General features: G+C 35.2%; 1 protein-coding gene across 6 annotated transcripts in view; it reads right to left on the minus strand.

Annotated features, from left to right (window-relative positions):
- Positions 1-23613, minus strand: part of MAPK10 (mitogen-activated protein kinase 10) — a 350755-nt gene that overhangs the window by 41807 nt on the left and 285335 nt on the right. For all 6 annotated transcript variants that reach the window (XM_073805431.1, XM_073805430.1, XM_073805432.1 and 3 more), the window contains 2 exons: positions 8831-9013; positions 2885-3009 (listed from right to left, as the gene is read on the minus strand). In XM_073805431.1, coding sequence (XP_073661532.1) covers positions 2885-3009; positions 8831-9013 — 308 coding nt within the window. The remainder of the gene's footprint in view (positions 1-2884; positions 3010-8830; positions 9014-23613) is intronic.

Raw genomic sequence — 23613 nt, forward strand, 5'->3', positions numbered from 1 at the left:
CTAACATCAAAGAGTAGTAAAGGCTTGCATGTAAAAGTCATAACAGTAATAGTAATGATTATGAGAATAGTAATTTATGATTTCTACTGGCTGTATGAAGTACTTCTACTGTATGAAGTACTTTATGTACATTACCTCTTTAAATTCTTAGAACACTATGCACTATGTATGATTGTTTCCTATTCTTAGTTAAGAAAACTGAGTGAGGAAAGGTTAAGAAACTTGACCTAGGTCAGCTAGTAAGTGGCAGAACAGAAATTTTAACCTAACCCATCTTTCCATATCTGCAGCATTGCATACAGCTCAATAAATTGCATTTGTGTATGCTATTATACTCCCCTTGATGAATACTGAAACAGAATTAGAATACCTCCCAATTGTTTTATGAAAAAGCATTGACAGGAAATGTGGCCTTCGTGTTCAGGGTACATACTTCTGTTGCTCTGAACATTATCTGAATAAGAACTTGCTAATAATTTGAGCAGTTCTAACTTCAAAATTGATGTAATATTACACAAATAGATGAATATTAACCTTGACATTCAACTTTTGACATTTTCAACTTCATTTTTCCATGAATAATTTTCTCTCTTACAGTTATGACAGCATTCATATGCTCTCCTCTTTTCATTTTGGTACTTTGGAACTTTTGGAAACGTGATAAGATAGCTTATAGTATGGTTAACAGATTAGTACACATAGTATTTCTCTATTCTTTATTTTTCCTGAAGATATCACATTCTCTTGCAGTTTTTCCTTTATCACTCTCTACTTGACTCTATTTTCTTCCAAAGAAACTTATTTTGACAATATTGAAATGGCTGAGAAAAAGGTTCTAGCCATGTAAGGTACCCTAAATTTTATCTTAATATCCTTCAAAGGAATTTTTCATAAAAAGTTAAAATTAAGTTAAAATCCATTGATAGGGCTTCCCTGGTGGCGCGGTGGTTGGGAGTCCACCTGCCGATGCAGGGGACGCGGGTTCGTGCCCTGGTCCGGGAGGATCCCACATGCCGCGGAGCGGCTGGGCCCGTGAGCCATGGCTGCTGGGCCTGCGCGTTCGGAGCCTGTGCTCCGCAACGGGAGAGGCCACAGCAGTGAGAGGCCCGCGTACCACAAAAAAATAACACAAAAAACAAACCAAAAACCCATTGATACTACTCATTAATATATTGTTACAGATTCTAAGCAATTGTTTTTTTACAGGCAATATGATTACAAGTGAATTACAAATGCAGACTTTATGACTCCAATTAAACTCTAGGTCACAATCCATTAAAAACAGATTATACACATTACATTAGATATATGGAAAAATACATAGGCCACATGATTTGAAATATCAAAATAAGTGAAGAGCAATAATTTCAAATAATTTATGTTTGTCTAAAATTTTTATCAGCATAACCTCAAAAATAATCAGAGAAAAAATTCTTATGCTTAATTTTTACATACATATACATCATACTTTCTCTTACTTATTTCATTATTTCATTCTACCCCAGGAACCTCTTTGAAGTATTTCCCAAGAATGAGAGACTGGAAGAGATTCTCGTTTTTAGCTGTAAGAACATTAGTATTTTTAATTTTAAGTGCATTAGAAGTAAACTCATAAATAATTAATTTGGGAGATTTTATTTTGTAACAATAAAATCAAGTGACTAAAAATTAATTTAAATCAAATTAAAATTTCAGCATTGTTGTAAAACTGCTTAAGAGAGCAGATCTTAAGAAAATGTTATGAGAGACTGTTATACCTCAGTTTCCACACAGGAAGAGTCATTTATCACTGAAGTGTCTTCTCTGAAACCTTTGAATGTTTAAGAGCTGGGTTACTATGAAAAGTCGCTTTTTGAATATTATGTCTATAAAGTTTGATTCTACCTGATCCTCACTCCCATCTGTCAGCTCTCACTTCTCCAGTGGAGGGTGAAGGGATGAGAATTAATGTCACCCTTGAATTTAGCATCTCTAACATGGGCAAGCACACAATGAAGCAGAGGAAAAGAAGTCAAAACAATGCAAAAATTGTCCGGGCCAAGAATATCTTGGAGTATAAAGAAGTTCACAAGAAAACAAACAAACAAAAAGAGGGACAAGAGGACATTCCTATTGGGAGGCCTACAGGACACACATGGGCAAAACAATAGCCCTGTGCCCTGAGCAGCCCTGGCTCCATACAGAGAAAAGGAGAAAGGCAGAGAGATAAGAAAGTGATTGAAGAGAAGACAGCAAATGATTGAAAAATAATTTAAAAATTGAAAAGAGTTATGCTTCTGAGAAGATTCTTAAACTATATCTGGTTGGAAAATATGGAGATATATCTGACTCTAGTAAGAACCAACCTGAAATTTAGAACAAATCTGAAATAGTGTCCTTATTGGAATACCCGATTTTTCTCATCTGATTTATGCAAGGCTTCACAAAGGCACCAACGGCCTAGTAAAAGCTTTATAATCTAAATGTTGTTAGTACCACACTTTACTAAAGACAGGCATCTTATCGGAATAGAGGCAAAGAGACTTATTTACGTTTTCTGTTACTTAGTTTGCAACAGGAGAGGCTGATAATTAAACATAAAGGAGGAGACACCGGTGGTGTTAACAATTTAACAAAAACTAATGGAAGTGTTTCATGGACAGCCAAGGTTTGTTGGACTAAATCACCATCTCTCATAGGAAATCCTGAAAAAGAAACACAACTCAAAACACAGGCTGAAGAAAATAACTTTTACTAGGGAAGGTAATAGCTTTGTGACTTAGGAATTTTATGAAGGTCCTTTGAGTATTCTTTTGGATTCTAATTCTCCTTCAGTTCACACCATGGAACACCCAGTTACTATGATTTGTTTGTGGAAGGAAAATAAAATAAGCCGAAGACTTACCGCCTCCACTTCGGCAGGATCATACCACACATTGATGTACGGATGCTGTAAGGCATCGTCCACTGATATCCTTTTTGCTGGGTCAATCACTAGCATCTTTGACAACAAGTCCCTGGCTTGGCTGGCTGAAACGATGAATGAGAAAAAAAATAGTAATGTTTTGATTTTGGCAAGGAAATTTTTTGGAGGGAGAAAAAAATTTAAAAAACAAAGATCAATTAGCACCTTCCATCCAAATGTCAGGTAACTTCACCAAGTGATTAGGGAAATGCAAAATAAAACAATGAAAATATTTTTTTATCCATCAAATTTGCAAAAATAAGAGATGGCATAATATCCACTAACTCCAGGTCATTTCATTCATGTTGGTGGCAGTGTAAATTGATAAATATTTTTTAGAGGGCAATTTTGGCAGTATCTATTAAAATTTTAAATGTGAATACCTTATAGCCCAACAGTTCCGCTTTTAGGTATACAGTCTAGAGAAACAATAAACATGTTCATGAAAAGCATTTAGAAAGGGTGTTCACTGCAGCACTGGTCAAGGATTAAAACATTTTAAACAATCTAAATGTCCACCTATAGAGCAACTAAATGAGCTATGGTACAACTGTATCAATTATATTTGGCAGTTTAAAAGAATAAGGTAGATCTATATGGACTCACATGGACATGGTCTTAAGTGAAAAAAAAATTTGCAGGCTGAACCATAGATCCTGATGCCATTGTATAAATCTGTCCCTTCCCAATAACACAACAAACATTTCCCTGTCTCTCTATTTATGTATATAAATGCATAGAAAGGTCTGCAGGAATAATCAACAAACTGAAAATCATAGTTACCTCTGAGGAGAAGAAAATATGTACATGTATTGCTTGCATAGTTAAAAATAAATTTAAAAGAATGAAGTTTTAAAAATGGAAACAAAGTGAGTGTACACTGCTCATTTTAAAACTTTTCTGAGCTGCGGAAAAGGATAAAGCAGTGTCTAGAGGGAGGCAAGGAGGTCAGGGGTGACTTTTTGAAGATGGGAGAAATGATGAGGACTTTAATGGGAGCAGAAGCTTCAAGAATTGAGAGGAGGGGACAGATTTGAGAGAAAGAATCCACAAGACTTAGTAACCACATTGATGTGGGAGATGTTTAGTTTATAAAATACATATTGTCTACTGTGTGCCAGGTACAGTGTGAGATGCTAGGGATATAAAAAAATTACACGGTGATAATCATTAAGTGTATTTATTTAATAACATTGCTAAAGGACACTCTAAAAATTTCTAAAAATACATAAAATTTTCAAGAAAATACAGATACAAACTGGTTTGCAAGTTTTTATGGTGAAAATATTCAGTTTATTCCAAACATATGGTAAAACTTCAAATTAAAGAAAGCAAAATCTAAATTGTTTTGCTAAATTAGGAAAAAGGCAATGTGTTTGAATCCATGAATATGTATCAACTTTTAATTATCAATTTTTTCTGATTATTAAGGAAATATGGGTTAATTATAAAAAATTTGGAAATCACATAAAACATAAAATCCAGAAAAACCCACCTTCCCCACAGGCAATCACTCTCATTGTTAATATATTCTCTTCTAGTTTTATGTGTTTTTTCATAATTTTGATTGTACTACAGTTAAAATGTAGCAATTTATGACATTATAATCTCTGGTGTTGTTACATTTTAATAAAATACTTTTTATATATTTATTTATACTAATTATATATTTATAAAAATTGCTAGTTAAATTAGACTGGAAGATTTCTTTATTAGTCATTTTTCTGGGGATCTCAATTCTAGAAATTTAATTTCTGCTAATTCCAAACTGATACTGTGAAGTTCACAAGAGTAACAAAAGTACAGAAATATACATTAATTTTCAATAATTAACCTTTCTCATTGTTAATAACCCTGTCATGATCTAACGGGGCTGTACTGGTTTATGTCATTGGTTCAAAGATCTCTTTGATTTGTAACTGATTTTATACCCAGACTCACACAGTCCCACAGGTTCTCCCGTCAAATCCAGCTATGTTTCTGCTCTTAGAAAGAGTCAGGGGGGTTGGGGTGGTCTCCTCATCAATAGGGACATGAACGACAGTAACACCAAATCATCTTACTAAGAAACAAGGATCAATACTGCTTGTAGGGAACAAAATGAGGAAGAAGAAAAGGTTTTAATTCTTCATCTTTCATTTGCAAGTAAATGTCTTACACTCTTTAATAACAGTAGAATAAATTCATCCCTTTGATTCTTTGTGTAATTCTTTATAATTTGCTGATTTTATATTACAATTATAATTTAATAATTGTAAATACACAACCTAGTTTTTTTTTAATTAAAAAAATTTTTTTACAATTTTTAAAGGTTACTTTCCATTTATAGTTATTACAAAATATTGGCTATATTCCCCGTGTTGTACAATACATCCTTGAGCCTATCTTACACCCAATAGTTTGTACCTCCCACTTCCTTCCCCTATATTTCCACTGTCCCCACCCCCACCACTGGTAACCACTAGTTTCTTCTCTATAGCTGTAAGTCTGCTTCTTTTTTGTTATATTCACTAGTTTGTTGTATTTTTTAGATTCCACTTTTAAGTGATATCATACAGTATTTGCCTTTCTCTGTCTGACTTATTTCACTTAGCATAATGTTCTCCAAGTCCATCCATGTTGCTGCAAATGGCAAAATTTCATTCTTTTTTATGGCTGAGTAGTATTCCATTGTGTGTGTGTGTGTGTGTGTGTGTGTGTGTGTGTGTGTGTGTGTGTGTGTGTGTGTGTGTGTGTGTGTAGCACATCTTCTACTTTATTATTTGCAAAAGTAATATAATGGTACAGGTTCAAACTGAATTAAAAAGCCAAAAAATAAACCCAAGAAGGTTGGAATTATATAATGAAGCATGGCATTTTACTGAGTAGTTTCTCTACAAGTGTTTGCATTATATCAAATAATTTAATCAAGGATTGTGGCCTCTGTATTGTTATACTATAAGTGACTTAATAGGAAGGGATTACTTTGCCTGACATGTCAATTAGCATCATAAAGACATACATTCTTCAAAATCTCCACCTGGGGTATTAGCACTTTCTCATTTTGCATACAGTTGATGTTGCTCTTAAAAGCAGTAGATTTATCAAGACAGTATGGTACTGGCACAAAAACAGAAATATAGATCAATGGAACACAATAGAAAGCCCAGAGATAAACCCACACACATATGGTTACCTTATCTTTGATAAAGGAGCAAGAATATACAGTGGAGAAAAGACAGCCTCTTTAATAAGTGGTGCTGGGAAAACTGGACAGCTACATGTAAAAGTATGAAATTAGAACACTCCCTAACACCATACACAAAGATAAACTCAAAATGGATTAAAGACCTAAATGTAAAGCCAGAAACTATCAAACTCTTAGAGGAAAACATAGGCAGAACGCTCTATGACATAAATCACAGTAAGATCCTTTTTGACTCACCTCCTAGAGAAATGGAAATAAAAACAAAAATAAACAAATGAGACCTAATGAAACTTAAAAGCTTTTGCACAGCAAAGGAAACCATAAACAAGATGAAAAGACAACCCTCAGAATGGGAGAAAATAGTTGCAAATGAAGCAACTGACAAAGGATTAATCTCCAAAATTTATAAGCAGCTCATGCAGCTCAATAACAAAAAAACAAACAACCCAATCCAAAAATGAGCAGAAGACCTAAATAGACATTTCTCCAAAGAAGACATACAGATGGCCAACAAACACATGAAAGAATGCTCAACATCATTAATCATTAGAGAAATGCAAATCAAAACTACAATGAGATATCATCTCACACTGGTCAGAATGGCCATCATCAAAAAATCTAGAAGCAATAAATGCTGGAGAGGGTGTAGAGAAAAGGGAACACTCTTGCCCTCTTGGTGGGAATGTTAATTGATACAGCCACTATGGAGAACAGTACGGAGGTTCCTTAAAAAACTACAAATAGAACTACCATATGACCCAGGCATCCCACTAATGGGCATATAACCTGAGAAAACCATAATTCAAAAAGAGTCATATACCAAAATGTTCGTTGCAGCTCTATTTACAATAGCCAGGACATGGAAGCAACCTAAGTGTCCATCAACGGATGAATGGATAAAGAAGATGTGGCACATATATACTGGAATATTACTCCAATATTCCATAATAATGGAATATTACTCAGCCATAAAAAGAAACGACATTGAGCTATTTGTAATGAGGTGGATAGACCTAGAGTCTGTCATACAGAGTGAAGTAAGTCAGAAAGAGAAAGGCAAATACCATATGCTAACATATATATATGGAATTTAAGATAAAAAAAATGTCATGAAGAACTTAGGGGTAAGACAGGAATAAAGACACAGACCTACTAGAGAATGGACTTGAGGATATGGGGAGGGGGAAGGGTGAGCTGTAACAAAGTGATAGAGTGGCATGGACATATATACACTACCAAACATAAAATAAATAGCTAGTGGTAAAATAGATAGCTAGTGGGAAGCAGCTGCATAGCACAGGGAGATCAGCTCGGTGTTTTGTGACCACCTAGAGTGGTGGGATAGGGAGGGTGGGAGGGAGGGAGATGCAAGAGGGAAGAGATATGGGGACATATGTATATATATAACTGATTCACTTTGTTATAAAGCAGAAACTAGCACACCATTGTAAAGCAATTATACTCCAATAAAAATGTTAAAAAAAATGCAGTAGATTTAGTAATAATTTAGTCTGTTGTCATTCAGAGAGCCGGTAGTGGTAGTTAAAAGAAGAAACCCAACTGTGCAACAAAAGTGTCACAAACACAGAAACAATGCTGTGCATTTAAAATCCATCAGATAAAAGTTTGGAGGAAATAAGTTTCTCCATCTCATTTTTGTCTATATTAGCTATAAATTAAGTCTGGAAGTTAAATCTGTAGTTAATTGTCCACTGAACATTTGGTATAAAATTTCACAAGCATGTGTCCTTTTCTGGGATAATGTATAGATCCACCTAAAATAATAATTATTTTATTATTAATAAATATTTATTAGTATTTTTATATCTAATAGTTACTGAGCACTTACTGTGAGCCAGGCACTGTTCTAAGTGCTTGACAAATTAGTCAGCTAATCTTCCCAAGTATAAACTTTCTACTTTCATTTGTTAAAGGAGGTACAGAAAGATGAGATAACTGGCCTAAGTTCACACAGATTTTAAGGGGTAGGATTTCAGCTCCGGCAGTGGAAAAAATCAAATTTGCTTCAAAATCACATTCTCTAAAATGTCCTAAGTTAAAATAAGAATTAGAATATTATTTATATTACACTTTATACGTTACCAAGTTTATTCAGTCCTATAACCAAGCATTATAATCCCAGTTTTGTTGGTGAAGAAATTAAGATTTGTTACTAAAGTTCATAACTGCAGACATAGTAGTAGAAAAATTACTTATTAATGAAAATGTTTACACTGAATACAAAATGTGTAGGTAAAAAATATCATTTATCACTCTAAAATGAAAAAATGGTGGTTAAGCATTCCATAAAATGCAAAGAAAACTCAAACATCTATAGCTCTAAGATTTGACAACTAAAAACTTGTGTTGAAAGTATTTTCCAGGTAATAAAAAGAACTGAAACAATTATTTCAATGTATATTACATTGGTCTTTTAGAGTTAGCACTGCAAAATAATTTTAAGATTCTAAATAAGCCCCATGGAATAGTTTAACCCGCACCACTATTACACACTTTATTAGTAACCTTCTCTCTGAATATCCAGGCAATTTTAAAATCCTTGGCTTCTCCCTCTTTGTAAAGAAGATCTTTTAACAATACCTCTCTTTAAATTGAGGTATTTCAAGTTAAAGAAAGATGTCTCTATAGCTTGCCCATCACCCACATAGTGGTTCTGAAGTTGTCCCTGAAAGGCTTACCTTTGAGTTTATTGTGCTCAGAGTCCGCTGGGAAGAGGGAATCTGGAAAGAGCTTGGGGAAGGTGAGTCCTGCATACTTGGGCCGATTCTCCACATAGTTTCTTACTGTGGGTTGCAATTTCTTCATGAATTCTGGGCATGGTGTTCCTAGTTGCTCAATTACCTTGTTCCACTGGTCAATATCTGAGAATTGAATAGTTAAGGGCAAAAACAAGTGTAGGCCACTAGCACTTGCCTTTCACTAGTTGGGAGACTAACTGCTTCTCAGAATCCCGAGCAGTCATCAACACAAATGGAGTTTTAATAAACAACAAAGGACAGAAATATAAAATCAGATTGTCAGGCAGTGAATCCTCTTGGAATTTTAAATTCACTTTTGGAACATATACACTTTTGGGGAATTAGCATTACTTAAAATAGGATATCATGAAATAGTCTTTGGGTTGTAAAGATGAAAAGGTATTTAAATAACACAAGAAGAATTTCTCCTCTTGAGCTAAACTTCTGTATAACCATGTGATTTGGAAGAGAAAAAAATATAAAGACATATAATAATATTATCATGAAATTACTTCCATCATTTATTTTCTAAAAATGACAAATACACAAATATTTTATAAGATTTGTTTATATTTTTCTTAAATTCTTTTTAAGGTTTTTTTCTTCTGTTCTCTATCAAATGGGAAATTTCATTATCTGTTAATGTTTTCCACTCATATGCATTACAAATAGGGTCAATCTAATTTTTGATAGTAACTCACTAATTCTTTACCAAAGACTTAAAAAAAAAATTCTTTTTATCAAAGTAGTTGCAGTTTCATACCTATTTACTTACTTCTGATAATAGTGCCCTGTATCCCTGAATATTGGGGATATGAGGGTAAACATAGGATGTTCAATTTAAAACAGATTTCAACCAAGTGCATGTGTTTCAAAAGTACGTTAAGCATAGGGAATTCTACAAGAAAAATAAATATTACCTCTCTATGAAAGTTAATACTTTACAAAACTGGGGGGGTCTCTCACAGACATATCCACTGATTGAGATTTTCTTTATCATCTATCATTGATATTTGATATGTCAGAGCCTTGATAATGATAAATACCTGTGAAAACTCTGAAGAGCCAACTGGAAGAAGTTGATTTCTAACAGATTTCCTTGCCATGTGTCAATGAATGATGGAGACCTTAGAAATTCTTAAATCCAATACCACAGGCAGTGTACTCTCCTATGTTGTTTATTCTACTACTCTATCTTTAGTGTAAAGTTAGTTAATTCATTTCTGCTAATGTAATTTGTGACAGTTCAGGTAACTTTACCATAATATTACTTAATTGAGATTCATAAAATCTTTACCCCAGCTATTCCATAGGGTTGGACTAAAAAAGACGAGCAGTCCTGACAGAAGACAAAATTAACTATATTCAGCCAAAATAAATATATAATGCAAACAATGTAGATAGGTGATTGAACAAAGATAAAATCAAGCTAATTTGCAAATTCTCTTCTATTTCCCTTATAATCTAGCTGAATAAAGTTTAAATTATTACATAGCCTCTCAAGTATGGGGATGAAAAAAATACATGATTGTGTAATACCAAGAAATGAAGTAAAAGTGGGAAAAACTGAAGAATATTCCTTTACAAAATGATAGGAATAATTTAAAAAGAACATATTTCAATAAAGATTAATCTAAATTACCATGTGCCTGAGAAAGTGAAAATCATTAGAAATAAACTTAAAAAATTTCAAAAGATTAGAGTTAAAAGTTACTCTTAGACAAAAACTTATGTTAGTACTATGGATATAGGTAAGCTAGAATGACTTAGATATATTTAAATAGAAAACATTAATACAGTTAAATAAATCTCAGTGCTTACGTTGTAAACTATGAAAAGAGATCTACTCTTTAATACAGTTAAGTTATCACGTCCTAACAAGCCATCATTTAATCATCGGTCAAGCTTCTTTAGGATTCTGAAGATTTGATGTCAAACTAAAAATAAGGGCAAAGAAGCTGTCAGATTTTCTGTAAAGGAGTCTTTTAACAAAGGTGGCAAAATACTCCCAACACACTACTATAGTGACATTTAACTAGCAGTACACAGTTATTTAGTTAAAAAGTGATTGCTTTTAAAGTAACATTCCCAAAACAATTACATGTTATTTTTACAGTAAAGTTTAAGGAGACTCAAATATTTTGGAATTAATTAAACAAGGGCTATTAAAATGTTTCTTATTACAAGTTATAATTAAAGTCTATAGAAGCACTCAGCACATTTTCCTTCCTTAAATTGCTTTTTAGATGAAACACTATTGTGGTCCTTGATGTAATGGTTTACAAAAAAGAAGGGAGGGGAGAATCTTTATTCTTGACAATGAAATAATTGAATGTTCTAACTGCAAATATGTGGTATAGTCATCTTTAAAATTGTGTGCCTCTATTTTAACCAATCCATTTCAGGTTCTTTCTTCACACAAACATGACTAGTATGTTTAAGTAGTAAGTATTTGTTTTCCAGATGTTCACAGGATTGCAAACAACTTCGTCCACTATCCTTAGTTAACCACATTGATTTTTCTTTATAATCATAATTAACCAAATATAAGCCATGACTGGAAGTAATGTCTCCTGGCTCCAAATCCAGTGCTTGTTCCAAGGATTCCAGTAAGAAAAAGAGCAAGTTTGGAACTGATGTGTTAAAAATTGCTTTAATTTGGCCATAAAATTGATGATATGTTTGTCACAGGCAATTCCTCTTAAAGAATGCCTCTGAAACTGCTTACCTAGTCTATTAGGTCAACATATCCACATAAAACAATTAATTTTATTAATATTTAAATAGAAAATAAGGTGATGCATTTTTCAAAGAAATTTTTTAATCATCAGATTTCCACAATGATTTTATTTTTAAAAATACATAAAATATTAACTAGATTTTTATGATTATGTGCTAATGTTAGCATAGTAAATTTTTTTTAAAAGAATGGCCAAAATTATTTTTGCAAAAGGATTTCTTTGTTTTAGAACACTAATAAGTCATCATTTTTCTATTATATGAGTAAGGATGTGATTCCTTACAGATTCCAGCCTGTGCAGTTATCAAAAAAGCAATAAATATATATTTTAATATACTTTAATATATTTTTAAATATTTTGATCTACTAGTTCAAAAATTATCATACAACTTAATTATCAAAGGTATTTAATAAAAATTGAAAAATGTCATTTAATAGGAATCATTTGACAATATCCTCTAGTTCTAAATTCACTACATAAAAAATAGTCATATTACAAAAAGTTTGATTTTATAGAGTATAATGATAAGATAATGTGCAAATATTGACCACTACTAATGTCTTCAATAAATAGTATTGTAATAGAAGAATGAGGCAAAATAAGTATGGATTGTAAAAATGATTATCTGAAATCCTAAGATTAAAAATTATTCCAGGGCTTCCCTGGTGGTTCAGTGGTTGGGAGTCTGCCTGCCAGTGCAAGGGACATGAGTTTGAGCCCTGGTCCGGGAAGATCCCACATGCCACGGAGAAACTGGACCCATGTGCCACAGCTGCTGAGCCTGTGCTCTGGAGCTCGCCAGCCGCAGCTGCTGAGCCTGCATGTCACAACTACTGGGGCCCGTGCTCCGCAATGGGAGAGGCCACCTCAGTGGAGGCCCACACACTGCAGTGGGGAGTGGGCCCTGCTCACCGCAGCCAGAGAAGGGCCCGTGCACAGCAACGAAGACCCAACGCAGCCAAAAGTAAAATAAATTAAAAAATAAATAAAATTTAATAAAAATTATTCCAGCTAATTCTTGTCAGTTAGCCAAGAATTTACATTTAATGCCCTCATTTTAGGTTAACTTCCTTGGTTGAGGAAATTTCTAAAATATGTAACAAACTGCCTTGAACCTAATGTATGAAATTACTCATACATTATTTTCTTATTATTTTCTAGATATTTAGGGTCATAATTTACACTATGCACATTTAAACTTTCAGAAGCTACTAAATGGAATCATAAAGCGTTGTTTAATGACCTCATTCTACTATGCCCTTTGAATTACTGTATCTTCTTTTCATGTTTTTTTCTTCATTGATTACTTTTTGTTATGATGAATATGGTTTCCAGAGTTGACACCATCAAGAATTCAAACTTGTTTTCTACTCTGCCCTAAGCCTTATATTCAATATTCTATGCAAAATTTTTCTGACATCTATTTGCAACTTAAAGAATATCAGTGTTTGTCCCCAAATTCTTAACTATGTTTTTAAAGATAATATTGTTTAAGAGCACTGTCTGTATAGAAAATTTCCAGGAGAGGCTACTTAATCTTGCAAGCCAACTTGCTGCCTGGTTGGCACTGCATTGTGTATTACTGTGTGGCTTTATGTTAGCCTTGTATTCATGTCTGCAATAAGGAAGTGGAGGTATGCATGTCATGTGTTAGGCATCATGATATAAAACTGTGGTTCCCAAACTGAATATTCATGACATAGGGAACTTATAAAAATACAGGTCACTCCCCTCTACTCACTGATCTACAAGATTCTGAGTGCATACGCCTGAGATGATATCATTAAGAAACACCAATAGTAATTGCAATCCAGATGGCCCCTGGACTCTATTTGAGAAATACTAACAATCTCTTGTGAATTACTAAGCCCAGATTTAAGAATAAAGTACTAACCTGTTTCAGTTTTATGACACAAATTAGAATAGGGTCAATTTCACCAAAATATTATTCCATACCTATTTGCTATGGAAAACTTAGGGGTTGTCAACTTGGAAATATTTCAGGGAAAGAAAAATCCTAATATATGTTCCTTTTCCCCATGTCACTTTCCTGAAAAGACCATGGGAAATTATGACAAGTAGGCTCCATGCAGAGAAAGAGGGGTTCTACCCATCCACATCTAGGGAAAAATCAAAATTATATGTTGCTATCATAGATGTATATGGGGTGATACAATATCATATTATATGGGGTGCTACTCATGTGAAGTATAAAAGCTATTCAATATAAAGTTCAAAATATTTGCCAATTTATTTTCCAGTAATTACTCCATATTGCTCTATAATAAACTTTGTTCTCAAAAGAACTCTCAGTTCCGAGGACATTGTAAAAATCAGGATAGAAATATATATATATATTCATAAGACATAGGTCTGGATTCAGAATTTCATGGTTATGTCTTGAGTTGTTTTGTTACTTTAAAAATATTTTTACTTTTTTATTTGAAAATGTCATTTTCCTCTCAAAAGTCCCCCTCAAATTCTAGTAATATGAAATATGAATAAGTGACTTAATGCAAAATTGTAACTGTCTGTTTTCATTATAAATGAGCACAAGAAGAGGAAATATTACAAGCCAAAACACATTGAAAAACTCAAAGCTGACAATTTGAATTAAAGGCTATTTGGTCACTGGCAGCAGATTGCTCATGGAATACTGTGGGACATGAAATATCCAAAGGCTGATATTTGAAGCATGATGTATATGCATCTCAGTATAAACTATTTCATCTTATAAATCTATTTATTATTGTAATCTATGTTTACTTAAAAGCAAAAAATGGAGAGATATTTCACATATAAGCAAATCTAATATACATTAATATGTGTCACAATGTAGAATTTTCATTAAGCTATTGAAGGTTAATCTTTGGGGCCACTCATTTGTACAGGTCCCTTGCAAAACTCTGTGCCTAGTTTTGTATTTGTAATATTAATATTTTTTACATAAAACCCGCCTCCAACTGCATGATATTCTGGCCTCACAAAAGCCAGATCTGACTCTACCTGTATTTTGAAACTGGAAGAGGTCTTGGAGATCATTTAAATTGACCTCTGTATTATGTAGATGAAAAATGTCAAGGTCTTTTAAAATTGGTAATTAAAATGACTTTAAACAAAGGAGCTCATACAAACAGCTCCAAACACTAAAAGAATTACAGAATGCTATTTAACAGGAGTTTTGGTGACTCTGTACTCTGCTCTGTGAGACCCTCCCTGAAAGATTACATCCGTTTCTGGGTATAACACTATATAAGAAAAAGGTTAAGAAGGGACAATGAAGTTTATAGGAGGTAAAAAGAAAATGCTATATGAGGCATACTTGAAACTTTTTATGTTTCAACTCAAAAAGGAAGGAGACAACCCTCCCCATCCTAGCACTTTGATCCTTCTTATCCTTTAGCTGTTATCACCTTCTAATATATTGTGCCTTCTATTTTAAATTTCATGATGACAAGGATTTTCATCAGTTTGTTTACTTACATATCTGTAGATATAAGCACATAGTAAGTGCTCAAAATATTTGCTGAATAATTGAATGTCTACTTTATGTCCAATTACAGTTTTTTCATGGAGATAATGTGAAGAATAGTGGAGAGAAGGTATTCAAAGCAACAAAAGCTGAGAAATTCCAGGAATTGGAGATAGGCTGGAATTCAGACAACACAGTGAATCCCATGAGATAAATAAAAAGAAATCCAAACCTAGTCACATAGGAGAGAAACAGTAGATAACCAAAGACCAAGAAAAAGGACAGACTATGCCCAAAGATGACTATCACACTGACAGCTAATTATTCACCAGTAATATTGAAAACAAAAAGCCAGTGGAATAACACTTCTAAAATATTGGAAGAAATAGCTGTCAATCTAAAATTCTATATCCAACAAAGCTCTCTTTCAAGTAAGGGAACACCAATCAAAAAACAGAGTTTTATTGTCAAAGACTCCCATTAAAGGATGTACTTCGGAAGGAAAGAAAATAATCTCAAAGTAAAGGGCCAAATTGCAAGAAATAGTGATAAACCAAGAAAATGATAATCAGAAGGATGAATCTAAACAAACTCTACCTGTATGCAATCCAATGATAATATTGTCAATTTATGAGGCTAAAAGAAGAGAATTAAAATACTGGGCATAGAGAGCATATGTAAATTGGTATAGTAATGATCTAAATTATGAACATATGCTAAGATTCTTGTGCGTTCAGCAGAAGGGTAAAAATTGTCTGAATTAAAACAGCAATTCTCCACAAATTGAAATACAGATTCAATACAATTCCAATATAAATACCAATAGGGATCATTTTACAGAAGTTAGCAAGCCAATCTAAAATATCTGAGGAAGAGCAACAGTTCATTAAACACTAAGCTACTTCTGAAGATGACAAAGAAGTCAGATATTTACCCTACCTGATATGTGTATAGTGTACAACTGTATTCATTAAGAAAGGGTAGGAGGAGCTTCAAGATGGTGGAAGAGTAAGACGCGGAGGTCACCTTCCTCTCCACAAATACATCAGAAATACATCTACATGTGGAACAGCTCCTACAGAACACCTACTGAATGCTGACAGAAGACCTCATACTTCCCCAAAGGCAAGAAACTCCCCACGTACCTGGGTAGGGCAAAAGAAAAAAGAATAAACAGAGACAAAAGAATAGGGACAGGACCCGCACCAGTGGGAGCGAGCTGTGAAGGAGGAAAGGTTTCCACACGCTAGAAGCCCCTTCGCGGGCGGAGGCTGTGGGTGGAGTACGGGGATAGCTTCGGAGCCACGGAGGAGAGCGCAGCAACAGGGGTGCGGAAGGCAAAGTGGAGAGATTCCCGCAGAGGATCGGTGCCGACCAGCACTCACCAGCCCGAGAGGCTTGTCTGCTCATCTGCCAGGGCAGGCGGGGGCTGGGAGCTGAGGCTCGGGCTTCGGAGGTTGGATTCCAGGGAGAGGACGGGGGTTGGTGGCGTGAACACAGCCTGAAGGGGGCAAGTGCGCCACAGCTAGCCAGGAGGGAGTCCAGGAAAAGGTCTGGAACTGCCAAAGAGGCAAGAGACTTTTTATTGCCTCTTTGTTTCCTGGTGCGTGAAGAGAAGGGATTAAGAGCACTGCTTAAAGGAGGTCCAGAGACGGGCGTGAGCCGCAGCTATCAGCGCAGACCCCAGAGATGGGCATGAGATGCTAAGGCTGCTGCTACCGCCACCAAGAAGCCTGTGTGCAAACACACGTCACCAACCACACCTCCTCTCCCGGGAGCCTGTGCAGCCCGCCACTGCCAGGGTCCTGTGATCCAGGGACAACTTCCCCGGGAGAACACACGGCGTGCCTCAGGCTGGTGTAATGTCACCCCAGACTCTGCCGCTACAGGCTCGCCCCGCATCCGTACCCCTCCCTCCCACAGGGCCTGAGTGAGCCAGAGCCCGCAGATCAGCTGCTCCTTTAACCCTGTCCTGTCTGAGCAAAGAACAGACGCCCTCAGACGACCTACATGCAGAGGCGGGGCCAAATCCAAAGCTGAACCCCAGGAGCTGTGTGAACAAAGAAGAGAAAGGGAAATTTCTCCCAGCAGCCTCAGGAGCAGCGGATTAAATCTCCACAATCAACTTTATGTACCCTGCATCTGTGGAATATCTGAAGAGAAAACGAATCATCCCAAATTGAGGAGGTGGACTTTGGGAGCAATGATATATATATATTTTTCCCTTTTTCTCTTTTTGTGATTGTGTATGTGTATGCTTCTGTGTGTGATTTTTGTCTGCATAGCTTTGCTTTTACCATTTGTCCTAGGGTTCTGTCGTCAGTTTTTTTTTTTTTTTTTTTTAGTATAATTTTTAGCACTTGTTATCATGGGTGGATTTGTTTTTTGGTTTGGTTGCTCTCTTCTTACTTTCTTTCTTCTTTTTTTTAACTACTTAAAAATTATTTTTTAAATAATTCTTTTATTTTAATAAATATTTTATTTTATCTTCATATTTCCTTCTTTCTTCTTTTTCTCCCTTTTATTCTGAGCCGCATAGATGACAGGCTCTTGGTGCACCAGCCAGGTGTCAGGGCTGTACCTCTGAGGTGGGAAAGCCAAGTTCAGGATACTGGTCCAAAAGAGACCTCCCAGCTCCATGTAATATCAAACAGCGAAAATCTCCCAGAGATCTCCATCTCAATGCAAAGACCCAGCTCCATTCAACGACCAGCAAGCTACAGTGCAGGACACCCTATGCCAAATAACTAGCAAGACAGGAACACAACCCCATCCATTAGCACAGAGGTTGCCTAAAATCATATGAAGGCCACAGACACCCCAAAACACACCACCAGACATGGACCTGCCCACCAGAGAGACAAGATCCAGCCTCATCCACCAGAAAACAGGCACCAGCCGCCTCCACCAGAAAGCCTACACAACACACTGAACCAACCTTAGCCACTGGGAACAGACACCAAAAACAACGGGAACTACGAACGTGCAACCTGCAAAAAGGAGACCCCAAACACAGTAAGTTAAGCAAAATGAGAAGACAAAAAAACACACAGCAAATGAAGGAGCAAGGCAAAAACAGACCAGACCTAACAAAGGAAGAGGAAATAGGCAGTCTACCTGAAAAAGAATACAGACTAATAATATTAAGATATCCAAAATCTTGGAAATAGAATGGAAAAAATACAAGAAACATTTAACAAGGACCTAGAAGAACTAAAGAGCAAACAAGCAGTGATGAACAACACAATAATTGAAATTTAAAATTCTCTAGAAGGAATCAATAGCAGAAGAACGGATAAGTGACCTGGAAGATAAAATAGTACAAATAACTACTGCAGAGCAGAATAAAGAAAAAAGAATGAAAAGAATTGAGGACAGACTTAGAGACCTCTGGGACAACATTAAATGCACCAACATTCGAATTATAAGGGTCCCAGAAGAAGAAGAGAAAAAGAAAGGGACTGAGAAAATATTTGAAGAGATTATAGTTGAAAACTTCCCTACTATGGGAAATAGTTAATCAAGACCAGGAAGCACAGAGAGTCCCATACAGGTTAAATCCAAGTAGAAACACACCAAGACACATATTAATCAAACTATCAAAACTTAAATACAAAGAACAAATATTAAAAGCAGCAAGGTAAAAACAACAAATAACACACAAGGGAATCCCCATAAGGTTAACAGATGATTTTTCAACAGAAATTCTTCAAGTCAGAAAGGAGTGGCAGGACATATTTAAAGTGATGGAGGAGAAAAACCTACAAACAAGATTACTCTACCCAGCAAGGATCTCATTCAGATTTGATGGAGAAATTAAAACCTTTAAAGACAAGCAAAAGCTGAGAGAATTCAGCACCACCAAACCAGCTTTACAACAAATGCTAAAGGAACTTCTCTAGGCAGGAAACACAAGAGAAGGAAAAGAACTACAATAACAAACCCAAAACAATTAAGAAAATGGTAATAGGAACGTACATATCAATAACTACCTTAAATGTAAATGGATTAAATGCTCCCACCAAAAGACATAGACTGGCTGAATGGATATAAAAACAAGACCTGTATATATGTTGTCTACAAGAGACCCACTTCAGATCTAGGGACACATACAGACTGAAAGTGAGGGGGTGGAAAAAGATATTCTATGCAAATGGATGTCAAAAGAAAGCTGGCGTAGCAATTCTCATATGAGACAAAATAGACTTTAAAACAAAGATTATTACAAGAGACAAAGAAGTACACTACATAATGATCAAGGCATCAATCCAAGAAGAATATATAACATATATATTAATATATACATATTTAATATACAATATAATTAATTATAATTAATTTTTATAATAATAATTAATTATATATATTTAACATACAATATAAATATTGTAAATATTTATACACCCAACAGAGGAGCACCTCAATACATACGGCAAATACTAACAGCCATAAAAGGGGAAATAGACAGTAACACAATAATAGTAGGGGACATTAACACCTCACTTTCAACAATGGACAGGTCATCCAAAATGAAAAAAAATAAGGAAATACAAACTTTAAATGATACATTAAACAAAAAGGACTTAATTGATATTTATAGGACAAAACAACAGAAAAAAACAACAGAATACACATTCTTCTCAAGGAACATTCTCCAGGATAGATCATATCTTGGGTCATAAATAAAGCTTTGGCAAATTTAAGAAAATTGAATTCATATCAAGTATGTTTTTCGACCACTATGCTATGAGACTAGATATCAATTACAGGAAAATTTCTGTAAAAAATTACAAACACATGGAGGCTAAACAATACACTACTTTATAACCAAGAGATCACTGAAGAAATCAAAAGGAAATAAAAGAATTCCTAGAAAAAAAGGACAATGAAAACATGATGACCCAAAACCTACGGGATGCAGCTAAAGCAGTTCTAAGGGGGAAGTTTATAGCAATACAATCCTACCTTAAGAAACAAGAAACCTCTCAAATATACAATGTAAACTTACACCTAAAGCAATTAGAGAAAGAACAAAAAAAACCCAAAGTTAGCAGAAGGAAAGAAAGTATAAAGATCAGATCAAAAATAAAGGAAAAGGAAATGGAGGAAACGATAGCAAAGATCAATAAAACTAAAAGCTGGTTCTTTGAGAAGATAAACAAAATTGATAAACCATTAGCCAGACTCATCAAGAAAAAAGGGAGAAGACACAAATCAATAGAATTAGAAATGAAAAAGGAGAAGTAATAACTGACACCGCAGAAATACAAAAGATCATGAGAGATTACTACAAGCAACTCTATGCCAAAAAAATGGAAAACCTGGAAGAACTGGACAAATTCTTAGAAATGCACAACCTGCCGAGACTGAACCAGGAAGAAATAGAATATCTGAACAGACCAATCACAAGCACTGAAATTGAAACTGTGATTAAAAATCTTCCAACAAACAAAAGCCCAGGACCAGATGGGTTCACATGCGAATTCTATCAAACATTTACAGAAGAGCTAACACCTATCCTTCTCAAACTCATCCAAAATATAGCAGAGGGAGGAACACTCCCAAACTCATTCTACGAGGCCACCATCACCCTGATACCAAAACCAGACAAGGATGTCACAAAGAAAGACAACTATAGGCCAATATCACTGATGAACATAGCTGGAAAAATCCTCAACAAAATAGTAGCAAACAGAATCCAACAGCACATTAAAATGATCACACACTATGATCCAGTGGGGTTTATTCCAGGAATGCAAGGATTCTTCATTATATGCAAGTCAATCAATGTGATACACCATATTAACAAATTGAAGGAGAAAAACCATATGATCATCTCAATAGATGCAGAGAAAGCTTTTCACAAAATTCAACACCCATTTATGATAAAAAGCCTCCAGAAAGTAGGCATAGAGGAAACTTTCCTCAACATAATAAAGGCCATATATGACAAACCCACAGCGGACATCGTCCTCAACGGTGAAAAATTGAAAGCATTTCCACTAAGATCAGGAAAAAGACAAGGTTGCCCACTCTCACCATTCTTATTCAACATACTTTTGGAAGTTTTAGCCACAGCAATCAGAGAAGTAAAGGAGATAAAAGGAATCCAAATTGGAAAAGAAGAAGTAAAGCTGTCACTGTTTGCAGATGACATGATACTATACATAGAGTCCTAAAGATGCTACCAGAAAACTACTAGAGCTAATCAATGAATTTGGTAAAGTAGCAGGATACAAAATTAATGAACAGAAATCTCTGGCATTCCTGTACACTAATGATGAAAAATCTGAAAGTGAAATCAAGAAAACACTCCCATTCACCATTGCAAAATAAAGAATAAAATAGCTAGGAATAAACCTACCTAAGGAGAAAAAAGACCTGTATGCAGAAAATTATAAGACACTGATGAAATTAAAGATGATACAAATAGATGGAGAGATATACCATGTTCTTGGATTGGAAGAAAAAACACTGTGAATATGACTCTACTCCCCAAAGCAATCTACAGATTCAATGCAATCCCTATCAAACTACCACTGCCATTTTTCACAGAACTAGATCAAAAAAAATCACAATTTGTATGGAAATACAAAAGACCCCGAATAGCCAAAGCAATCTTGAGAACAAAAAAACGGAGCTGGAGGAATCAGGCTCCATGACTTCAGACTATACTACAAAGCTACAGTAATCAAGACAGTATGGTACTGGCACAAAAACAGAAAGATAGATCAATGGAACAAGATAGAAAGCCCAGAGATAAACCCACGCACATGTGGTCACCTTATCTTTGATAAAGGAGGCAGGAATGTACAGTGGAGAAAGGACAGCCTCTTCAATAAGTGGTGCTGCGAAAACTGGACAGGTACATGTAAAAGGATGAGATTAGATCACTCCCTAACACCATACACAAAAATAAGCTCAAAATGGATTAAAGACCTAGATGTAAGGCCAGAAACTATCAAACTTAGAGGAAAACATAGGCAGAACTCTCTATGACATAAATCACATCAAGATCCTTTTGGACCCACCTCCTAGAGAAATGGAAATAAAAACAAAATAAACAAATGGGACCTAATGAAACTTCAAAGCTTTTGCACAGCAAAGGAAACCATAAACAAGATGAAAAGACAACCTTCAAAATGGAAGAAAATATTTGCAAATGAAGCAACTGACAAAGGATTAATCTCCAAAATTTACAAGCAGCTCATGCAGCTCAATAACAAAAAAACAAACAACTCCATCCAAAAATGGGCAGAAGACCTAAATAGACATTTCTCCAAAGAAGATATACAGAGTTCCAACAAACACCTGAAAGAATGTTCAACATCATTAGAGAAATGCAAATCAAAACTATAATGAGGTATCATCTCACACCGGTCAGAATGGCCATCATAAAAAAATCTAGAAACAATAAATGCTGGAGAGGGTGTGGAGAAAAGGGAACACTCTTGCACTGCTGGTGGGAATGTGAATTGGTACAGCCACTATGGGGAACAGTATGAATGTTCCTTAAAATACTACAAATAGAAATACCATATGACCCAGCAATCCCAACTGGGCATATACCCTGAGAAAAACATAATTCTAAAAGGGTCATGTACCAAAATGTTCATTGCAGCTTTATGTACAATAGCCAGGAGATGGAAACAACCTAAGTGTCCATCATCAGATGAATGGATAAAGAAGAAGTGGCACATATATACAATGGAATATTACACAGCCATAAAAAGAAACAAAATTGAGCTATTTGTAATGAGGTGGTTGGACCTAGTATCTGTCATACAGAGTGAAGTAAGTCAGAAAGAGAAAGACAAATACCATATGCTAACACATAAATATGGAATTTAAGAAAAAAAATGTCATGAAGAACCTAGGGGTAAGACAGGAATAAAGACACAGACCTACTAGAGAATGGACTTGAGGCTATGGGGAGGGGTAAGTGTAAGCTGTGACAAAGTGAGAGAGTGGCATGGACATATCTACACTACCAAATGTAAAATAGAGAGCTAGCGGGAAGCAGCCACATAGCACAGGGAAATCAGGTCAGTGCTTTGTGACTACCTAGAGGGGTGGGATAGGGAGGGTGGGAGGGAGGGAGATGCAAGAGGGAAGACATATGGGAACATATGTATATGTATAATTGATTCACTTTGTTATAAAGCAGAAACTAATACACCATTGTAAAGCAATTATACTCCAATAAAGATGTAAAAAAAAAAAAATCTTCCAACAAACAAAAGCCCAGGACCAGATGGGTTCACAGGCAAATTCTATCAAACATTTAGAGAAGAGCTAACACCTATCCTTCTCAAACTCTTACAAAATATAGCAGAGGGAGGAACACTCCCAAACTCATTCTATGTGGCCACCATCACCCTGATACAAAAACCAGACAAAGATGCCACAAAAAAGAAATCTACAGGCCAATATCACTGATGAACATAGATGCAAAAATCCTCAGCAAAATACTAGCAAACAGAAACCAACAGCACATTAAAAGGATCATA

Source organism: Tursiops truncatus, chromosome 5 (genome assembly GCF_011762595.2).
Source record: "Tursiops truncatus isolate mTurTru1 chromosome 5, mTurTru1.mat.Y, whole genome shotgun sequence".
Taxonomy (NCBI): Eukaryota; Metazoa; Chordata; class Mammalia; order Artiodactyla; family Delphinidae; genus Tursiops; species Tursiops truncatus.